Genomic DNA, 9,845 nt, shown 5'->3' on the forward strand with positions numbered 1-9,845 from the left:
AAAGTTAGGTTAGTAGCTAAGGGGTTTCAACAAACCCCTGAACTTGATTATTTTAAGACCTTTTCCCTAGTAGTTAAGGCAACAACTATTAGAATTATTTTATCCTTAGTAGTGTATAATCAATGGGAAGTGCAGCAACTAGATGTAAATAATGCATTTCTCAATGGGGAATTGACTGAACAAGTTTTTATGATGCAACCAGAAGGGTTCTCTGATTTTTCTCAAACAAGGCGGGCCTATTAGTTGCAAAACGCACTATATGGACTCAAACAAGCTCCAAGAGTTTGGTTTGAAAAGCTAAAACAAGCTCTATTAAGTTGGGGATTCCAGAATTCCATTTCTGATGTTAGTATGTTTTTCTATAAAAAGGAATCTGCTGTAGTCTATCTACTGGTGTATGTAGATGACATATTAGTTACTGGAAACAACTCTCAGTTAGTTTTGATCTTAACACTTCTCTTAACACTTCCTAATATTGTCAATATTATTAACTCATATTGACGGAGGCTCATGTCAGAGAGTTATATGTTACCCTAACGATCTTTTCAATCAATCTATTAAAATTAAAACCTCAGGGTGCTCAATATTATCAACTCATATTTATAATTACAGTTTTAGATTTTGAATCAACATTATCCTGTTCTTCGATCACAGAACAAAGATAGCGGACCATTAAATTCTCTATGGCCTAACATAAGGGGTTGCTTCCACTTTGCCTCGAGTCGATGGCAACTTTTTGATCCCAGATGCTGCAGCAAAATGGGGAGTTGTGTTCCGCTTCATACTTCATCTTATTAACCTTTTCTAAGTTTGAAGCAACACCTTTATGTATTAAAGGTAATATAATACTTAAACTTCACACCTTTATTCTGTGAAGTTTAATCAAGATTGTAAAAGAAACAAAACTCTAGGGATTGAATACAGATAGGAAAAACAGGAGAAGATTATTTATTTTCAATTGACTGAGAACATCTTTTATATTACAAAGACAGCAATCCAAGTGAACCCTGATCTCAACCATTGGTTCATACAACAAGAAACACAAGTTGAGCGTGAGCTATTCGTAGGATCTGTTGTGCTTTCTACACTAGTGATTAACAGGGCTCTTTCACCAGGAAGATGATAGGTCGTTTAACAGGAAAGATTTGGACTAACGATTCCAGTAACAGAGTTAGAAAACTAAAGCTCTGAATTACAGCTTAGACGTTAACATCTGTTTCTTATACCAACAGTAGCTTAATAACTTTGAACCTATATGAGAAAGTTTGTATTTAACTATGAAACCTGTGCCTCTTTCGGAATTAAGTTTAAATGCAGCACCCCGACCACAACATATTCCCTGAAATATCAATATAAGATCAATAATCAATCTAGTTAGTAAGACATGGTTATAATAAGACAGAATATATTAGATTATGTAAATAAGTAAATAATGTCACCGTTTTCATTGACGAAATGAAGCGTTTCTCCACCAGCAGTCCAAGCTTTACCCACGCACATTAACTTTGTGAAAACAGTCATTACAGTTAAAAGAACAGGCACCCATAGCGACCCATCTTTGAAGACAATGAACATAGTTGCAGAAAACGCTAACATCATTGTTTCAATGGAGTATTGAAGTAAGTTTAATCCCAAAGCCAAATCACCAGGTACCCGCCCATAGAAATCTGCTTCTTCACATCGGGAAGAGATAACAGCTAGGAACATTAGTAAGGATAAACAGGACAATAGTAATGCTAAAGTGTCTGATATTGCAAAAACTACGAAGGAAGCTCTTCGAACAAAATGTGGAGTCCCTGTGTTTTCATTGGTGCCACCTGGTACAGTGAAAAGTGCAGTGAAAACCACCGTGGCAATAAGTGTTGACCCCATGATGCATGCATTAGCAATCTCCTTGGTCCATTTATTAGCTCTTGCCCTTAACTCTTTGTGATGTTCAGTAAATAAAGCTCTAGGAGTTTTCCCTTCATTATTTTTAGCTTCAGCTACCACTGGATGTAAAATGCTCTTCAGTTCCTGCAATACTTACGAAACATCTATCAATCAAGGCAAATAAATATTATTTTTTCAAACCAATGAGGGGAGTAAATTAATATTCACCTCGAACCACCACATCTCAAGTTGCATTTTATAATGTAATGCAGGCGATTCAATATCGGGTGTATCTACTGGTGGCAACTTTGCAGCCAAATGCAAGATATTGTTCCCTTCTTTATCTGTGTTTCGAACTAACAAATCCTTAAATGGACCAATGTGATACATGGCGAAGAAAATGTTACGGCGACGATACTTAACAGCAACATGAAGTATGGTGTAATTATTTTCATCAACTTCAAACATTAGGTCAGGATATCTGGAGAAAATTATGTCTAGAAACCGACGGTTTCCTTGTTTTGTAGCCTCGAATATTAGGGACCAAGGTTTTCTAATAATTTCCAGAATCTGGGAGTCATCCAAAACCAAAAGCATAACTTGTTTCCAAAGACATTCGACTAGTTCAAAAGCTGAATCAGGAATCTCTTGACCAGTATCTGAAACAAGAAGTTTAGTTTAACCAAAGCCAACATTAGTTTCAGAAAGTTGAGGATGAGGAAAATACTAGAGAGGAACTTGATTTATCTTCTTAACGAGACACTAAAAATGCTCATCATGGACAATAATTAACTTTTATTAACTAAAATTTAATTCTATATTTTAATTTACATGAGAATTTTCATTTGTATTTAATATTGGGGTGATTCTAGTAGTGCACCCATAAATATTAAATACCTCCATCTTCACTATTTTTATACCTGACTGTTAAAAAATAATAAAAAACCTCGTTAAAGCTAAGGTATTAAAAAAAAAAAAAATCAAACAAATACCCACAAAGCACTTGTCTTTGCGCCTCATAAACACGATACCTCCAGCCCAGCCATTTCCTCCTGCTTTGCTTTTTCTCATTCATATGTTGCTCCTTCTCATTCATTTGATCCCTCAAGCTCAGCTTATTCCTCTCCTTCACCCGCTGCATCCCAAGCATTGACTGACATCTCTTTATCACGTCTCTTTTTACTTCATTATCTGTTTTAAAACAAAATGAAATTAAACACCTTTTCTCTTACAATTATATATATTAATATTATGATTAAAAAAAAAAAAACTAATTAAGGCAATCTGAAAGTTATAATGATTAGAGAGAACTAACACAGGTAGATGGCTGATTTCTTGCAAATGTTAATGGCGTTGAAGTCTAAAATACGCGTCAATACAGGTAATCGTGCCAAGCGATGCAATGCTGTCTCCTCATTTTTATCACGTGCAAGAGCTATCTGTGGGTGCCTCTCCACCAAACGCAATGCAACATCTAGGAGAACAGTGGTCACCATTATTAATTATATAGACTCAAGTTTACACATGTTGGATTCAGATATTTGCTAGCCTGAATATAAATATAAATACAAACCATGACTTATCAGTTCTAATTAATACTACTTACCATACCAGCCGCGGTTTATGAGGCTGATAAGCAATTCAATGCGATCATTATCATGATCTAATATCTCATCTATAGTGGCTTCATAAAGATATTCTACCGTCTCTTTGTCTCCAATTAGAGCTGCCTTGTGGAGCGGTAAAATATCATTGTCTCCTCTAATCTTTACTATGTCTTCATTCTTCTCCATCATAGCCTTGACAATTTCAAACCTTTTGGACGCAGCTGCAAGAAAAAAGGCCGTATTGCCTGCATTATTTTTTACGGCCAAATCCTCTTTATTCATATTTTCAAGCAGCTTTTCCACAAAACTAGTGCGCCTTTTTGCAGCTGAAATATGGAGAGTGGTGTCCCCATCCTTTGATAGCTTAACTTGTGTATCAATATTATCTTCCTTGTAAATTCTTTCAGCAGTGTTCCAATCACCTTCCAATGCAGCCCTGTACAATTTGAAGTGTCTACTTCTCCTTTCAATTTCTATCAAGTTGAAAAAAGAACAAGTTTATGAATAAAATTTTGCTACACATAATAAAAGGGATCCTATAGCCTATAATCAATCAATATAATAAAAAAGACTTTACCTTCTGAGAATGAGATAGAATTTTGCAGCAGCAGCACTGTTTCTTCTTCTATGGTGGAAGAGTCCACCGGTACATTCACATTAAACTCTGATGATTAAAATTAAAAAAAGATAATTAAGTATAGTTAACAAGGTTACATGTAGGGTTTTGATATATAAAAAGTTCTTTATGTTAACTTTGTCATATTTGTAATTCCTCTTGACAAATTTATTGAATAGACCATTATTACCTATTAAAACATTTTTTTTTTTATAATTAAGTTAAAAAAAATGCATTTATGGATAGATTATTAGCCATAAATATATATATTTTTTTTGGAATTACAAAGGAAATAATAAATGCAATAAGTCACACCAATATATCTAGGTGAAGATATCGGGGACGTCCTACAAAATAAATAAGATGGTCACATGGTCTGTTATCTAAGTTTTAATGAATGTCTGCATTGTACTGTATAATTATAGCTTGTGTGCTAATATGAATCTTTTATCTTTATTTCTTTAAAGAACAAAGAGTCTTAAAGTGACAGATCAATTTCCCCCCAAAATTGAAAAAAAAAAAAAAGTGTTTACTATTGAAAGATTCAATTTCACACGTGATCATATTAAAATGAGAAAGTCTTGGTACATTTTATTGTAATTAAAAAATATAATGATTAAATATATATATTTTACTTGGATTGATGTGATATATAATCATCGGCTAAATATTGTAGTGTAACACTATGTATATAAGGCTTTCTTATAATATAGAGTGGATCAAGAATAGAAAGATGAATTTGTGAAATTAACCTTCAATCAAAATTTAATATCTATTTTTAACCCTCGAACTTAATAAGCACTTCATAATTACATAAAAACAAGATAGATTAATGGAAACAAAAAATTAACACAAACTTAGAAAATGTATATGACATTTGCCCTTAGACACCAAAATGGTATTCAAAAAATGAATCTTACAAAAAAATAAATAAATAAAAACAGATGCAGCATTCATTGCAATGTCAAATCGTACCATCCATTTTTTTATTAGGTGGAGCAATCACAATCTCAACATTTTCTTCAGTTGAGGTGCATCCTGATGCAGCAGCGTAATCCTTCATGATTTATTTTCTTGTTTATTCGTGGTAAATCTACAATGAACTTTATAAGTATTATACAAGGAATTTTGCAGCATAATATGAACCTTATGTTCTAATTGGATTCAAATTGGTAATGAATATTAATTAGAATAACAATCATTCATCTCTAGTACTTCAAGATCTTATATATAATAAATTCAGTATATAATCTTATATTTGTAGATGCAGCAAACTTAAAGAACAAAATAATGAGTTTAATTTAAGACTCTACAAATCAAAGAAGAAGAAGATCGAAGAAGAAGATTAGAATAACAATCATTCATATCATGTACTTCAAGATCTTATATATAATAAATTCAGTATATAATCTTATACATGCAGATGCAGCAAGCTGAAAGAACAAAAATAATGAGTTTAATTTAAGACTACAAATCAAAGAAGAAGAAGATTATAATAACAATCATTCATCTCAAGTACTTCAAGATCTTATATATAATAAATTCAGTATATAATCTTATGTATGCAGACGTAGCAAGTTGAAAGAACAAAAATAATGAGTTTAAGTTAACACTCTACAAATCAATTGAGAAGAAGAAGAAGAAGAAGCAATGGGTTGAACTATTGTTGTGAGGATGATTGCACTTACTTGCCTCTTTTGTCACCTTGGATACAATATGGAGCTAGCTAAATTTATAGAAGAAAAAAAATGGCCTAAAGTGAAGAGTAAGAGAAGAATATATGGCTCAAATGGTCTGAAGTGAAGAGCAAGGGAAGAATATATGACTCAAATGGCCTCCAGTGAAGAGTAAGGGAAGAATATATGGCTCAAATGGCCTGAAGTGAAGAGTAAGAGAAGAATGTATGCGTAAATGGCCTGAAGTGAAGAGTAAGAGAAGAATATGTGGCTAAATTGGCCTGAAGTGAAGAGTAAGAGAAGAATATATGGCTCAAATGGCTGGAAGTGAAGAGTAAGAGAAGTATATATGGTTCAAGGCCTCATAAAGGAAGTCATGAAGTCAAGCAGCGTCATAAATAACATATTCTCTATCAAAGAAAAGGAGATGCTGAATGATGACAATATTTCCTAAGAAGAATGTTGGGATTTCTGCAATCTGTGTCTTCCTAATAAAGAAATATTAGGTCTAATTAAATTCCCATGTGGGATATATCAAAGTTGTTCCAAGTTCTTTACCAAATTACTCATCAAATTCTTTCAAGTTTGGTTATTCGTATATTCCCTTCCTAGGTAGCCCTTTCCCAAGTTGCCTCTTCCGTATCATGGGCTCGTTGGCCCACTCTGGATGACTTCACTCTAGGTGGCCTACTCTCCCAGGTCGCCCCTTTTGTAACATGGGCTCGTTAGCGCACTCTGGACAGTCGTAACATGGGCTCGGATGGGGTTTGACTCTGATACCATTTGATAGGAACCCACTCCCAAATTAATTCCCTTCTTAGCCCCTTCTAAAACATCGTTAGCCATAGCCTAATGTCCCAAGTTGCCCCTTCCAAAACATCGGTGAGGTTTGGCTCTGATACCATTTGATAGGAACCCATTCCTAAATTGATAAAAATTGGGCTAGATATTGAGACTTTGATGGGAATTGGGTTGGGCAGTGATCCTTTTGTGAGCTTGGGTAGAACTCTCCTTGGAAAACCAACTTGCCAATGAATGGTGCTCAAGCCCTTATAAACCACATGCCCATACTTTTTCCATCTCAATGTGAGATCCTAACAATATATTGGTGTCAAACATTTGTTTCAATGAAGCAAACTTAATATGAAGTTTATAAGTTGGTTACATGATCAGAGGTTTTACGTTGGAGTGATTGAGCAATTAGAGCAAAAGCTGGGATTTCATTACTCAGCATTTCCAATACATAATGAAAAGATTGTTTTGCAATGAGCTACTACAAGTGATGATTTGAACTAGAAAAAATACTAAAATCATACAAATGACTAATCATATCAGAAAGAAGGGGGAATTGGAGCAGAGGAAACAGGGTGACAGGAACACTAGCAACAGTGGCTATTGGAATAGCTATCCACGCAAAGTCATCACTTAAAACAATGAAAAGAGTGGCTCCAAATGCGGCCATCATGGTTGCTATAGAGATGAACAGACCTACAACCCTTATTATCAGCCTGTTTGGTAATGAATGCAAGAAATCTTCTTCTGCATAGCGCGAGGTGAGAATGGAGAGGAACATCAATATTGAAATGGCAGAGCAAAATATTGCCAATGCATCCGATATGGCAAAAACCAAAAATGACCCGTGATGTAGAAAAACAGGTTTCTGGTTCTGAGTAGCTCAATCAGATAAAAGACTGTGAACCTCCAAGCAACTACAACCAAGAACAAGATGAATTATTGTTATAACCTAAGTCTAATAACCAAATCCGCAACACAAACAAACACAAACAAGATTCAATATCAAAGAACTGCACACACAAAAAATCAAGACACGAATTTACCGTGGTTCGTCTATCCAATCTTGGATAGACTATATCCACGTTGAGCTCCAAAAATACAGATACTCACAACACTAAAAGAATATCCAACGATTACAAGAAGACAACCATACAAATCTGCCAAAACAGATCAACTCTCAACTTAGGCCTATTCACTCAAGAATCTCTCAATAATCTACAAGAAACAGAGGACAAACCCTAATTTTTCTATTTGACAAAAACACGTTGTTGATTCACATCATTGTTGCTTTCTTTATATATGCTCGTATCAGTAAATATCAGCTCTTGGATCTGTCTTGATCTGACGGCTAGAATATCACCATTGAACTTAAATGAAACGACCCCGTTTTGGCTTCACATTATTTTTTCAGTCTCCACCTTGAAGCCAACTTTCTTCCTTCCATTTATTTCCCCTTTTTTTTTTCATTGTTGGACTCCTTTTTAGTGCAGTAAGCTATCCCATTTCTTCTCAGCTCTGAAGGAAAGAGTTTATCTGATATGAAGCAAGTTCAAGCAGTGCTTGAACTTGGTTGTGGTCACCACTTTGGTTCCCATGTCCACTGGATTATCTTCAATAGGCACCTTTAAAAGATTGATTTCTCCCTTTGCAACCAGGTCTCTGACGAAGTGATGCCTGACATCCACATGTTTTGTTCGTTCGTGATACACTGGGTTCTTACTCAAATGGATGGCACTTTGATTGTTAGAGTAAACTATTGCTGTGCCATTCAACAGATCAGCTTCTTTCAGAATCCCTTGCAACCATGTTGCTTCCTTGAATGCATCTGAAACTGCTACGTACTCTGCTTCAGTGGTGGATAGTGCAACCAGAGGTTGCAACTGCGCTTTCCAACTAACACAGTTGCCTCCCCGTGTAAAGTAATAAGTAGTTATGGACTTCCTGGAGTCTTGATCACCTGCAAAATCTGCATCTACATACCCAACCAGATCAAGTGATGCATATCTTTTACAGAAAATTAAACCAATTTGAACAGTACCATTAATGTATCTCATCAACCATTTTAAAGCATTCCAATGTTCATTTCCAGGATTTGACATGAACCTGCTTAATAGTGATATTGCAAATGCTGAATCAGGTCGGGTGGATATCATGGAATACATTACAGAACCTATGGCATTAGAATAAGGGACATTCTCCATTTTCAGTCTATCTGAATCTGTTTTTGGGAATCATGACTTACTAAGTATGAAATGATTTGCTAAGGGCATTGTCACTGCTTTGGATTCATTCATACCAAATTTTAAGACTAGTTTCTGTAAGTATAAGGATTGATGGAGTTTAAGAGTATTTGTACTTCTATCTCTATCAATCATCATTCCTATATTTTCTTTGCCTTCCCTAAGTCCTTCATATCAAATTCAGTGTTCAATTTGGCCTTTAAAGCATTAATTTGAGACATGGACTTGCTAATTATTAACATGTCATCTACATATAGCAAAAGATAGATTGACATGTTATTCATACAGGCAAAATAGAAACAGTTATCATACATGCTTCTAGTGAATCCATTTCCTATTATGAATTCATCAAACCTCTTGTACCATTGTCTAGGGGACTGTTTGAGTCCATACAGAGATTTATTCAGTAGGCATACATAGTCAGGCAGTTTTTTATCCTTAAAACCTACAGGTTGATTCATGAATATTTTCTCATCCAACTCACCATGCAAGAAAGCAGTTTTAACATCCAATCTTTCTATTTCTAAGCCATTTTGAACAACAATTGCTAGCATGATTCTAATGGTTTTAAATTTAACTACTGGAGAAAATATTTCAGTGAAATCAATACCTGCTCTTTGAGTGTAGCCCTTAGCCACTAATCTTGCTTTGAATCTTGGTGGGTCAGATTCATTTATCCCTTCTTTCAGTTTGTACAACCATCTGCACTCCACCAACTTCTGATTCTTTGGCTTTGGAACTAGTGTCCAGGTTTTGTTTGAGTTCAATGACTCCATTTCTTCCTCCATAGTAGCCACCCATTCTTTTCTATCCCTTGAACTCATTGCCTCATCATAAGTATTGGGTTCTGATCGATGTATCTTTGAACCAGCTAGGAGTACTGTATAGATTAGGTCAGCATAGCTGTACCTTGCAGGAGGTCTGATCTCCCTCCTGACTCTGTCCCTGGCTAACTGATATTGGGCCAGATTACCATGCTGATCCACTTCAGCATTGTCAGTAAGGTGATCTTCATCCTCCTGTTCTTGATTATGTTGTG

At 35.1% G+C, this 9,845-nt stretch overlaps 2 protein-coding genes across 2 annotated transcripts; both read right to left on the reverse strand.

The window, feature by feature from the left end:
• Positions 1-1,413: 1,413 nt before the first annotated feature.
• Positions 1,414-5,158, reverse strand: LOC116131671 (ankyrin repeat-containing protein NPR4-like). Its single transcript, XM_031417338.1, has 7 exons — positions 5,071-5,158; positions 4,057-4,143; positions 3,479-3,952; positions 3,188-3,346; positions 2,869-3,063; positions 2,101-2,531; positions 1,414-2,016 (listed from the first exon to the last, which is right to left on the reverse strand). The coding sequence occupies exons 1-7, from the start codon at positions 5,156-5,158 to the stop codon at positions 1,414-1,416; spliced, it is 2,037 nt and encodes a 678-aa protein (XP_031273198.1).
• Positions 5,159-8,095: 2,937 nt separating this feature from the next.
• LOC116131672 (secreted RxLR effector protein 161-like) lies at positions 8,096-8,767 on the reverse strand. Its single transcript, XM_031417339.1, has one exon. It carries the CDS (start codon positions 8,765-8,767, stop codon positions 8,096-8,098), a length of 672 nt encoding a protein of 223 aa, XP_031273199.1.
• Between the last annotated feature and the right edge of the window lie 1,078 nt (positions 8,768-9,845).

The sequence above is a fragment of the Pistacia vera genome, unplaced genomic scaffold, assembly GCF_008641045.1.
Source record: "Pistacia vera cultivar Batoury unplaced genomic scaffold, PisVer_v2 Contig237, whole genome shotgun sequence".
Taxonomy (NCBI): Eukaryota; Viridiplantae; Streptophyta; class Magnoliopsida; order Sapindales; family Anacardiaceae; genus Pistacia; species Pistacia vera.

Bases quoted from the DNA above. Each gene is read 5' to 3' on its own strand.
- LOC116131671 (XM_031417338.1), bottom strand. From the start codon at position 5,158: ATGAAGGATTACGCTGCTGCATCAGGATGCACCTCAACTGAAGAAAAT. The intron at 4,144-5,070 runs GTACGATTTGAC...TTTAATCATCAG, and splicing joins ACCTAATAAAAAAATGGATG to AGTTTAATGTGAATGTACCG. The intron at 2,532-2,868 runs GTGGGTATTTGT...TTCTTGTTTCAG, and splicing joins GGCGCAAAGACAAGTGCTTT to ATACTGGTCAAGAGATTCCT.
- LOC116131672 (XM_031417339.1), bottom strand. From the start codon at position 8,767: ATGGAGAATGTCCCTTATTCTAATGCCATAGGTTCTGTAATGTATTCC.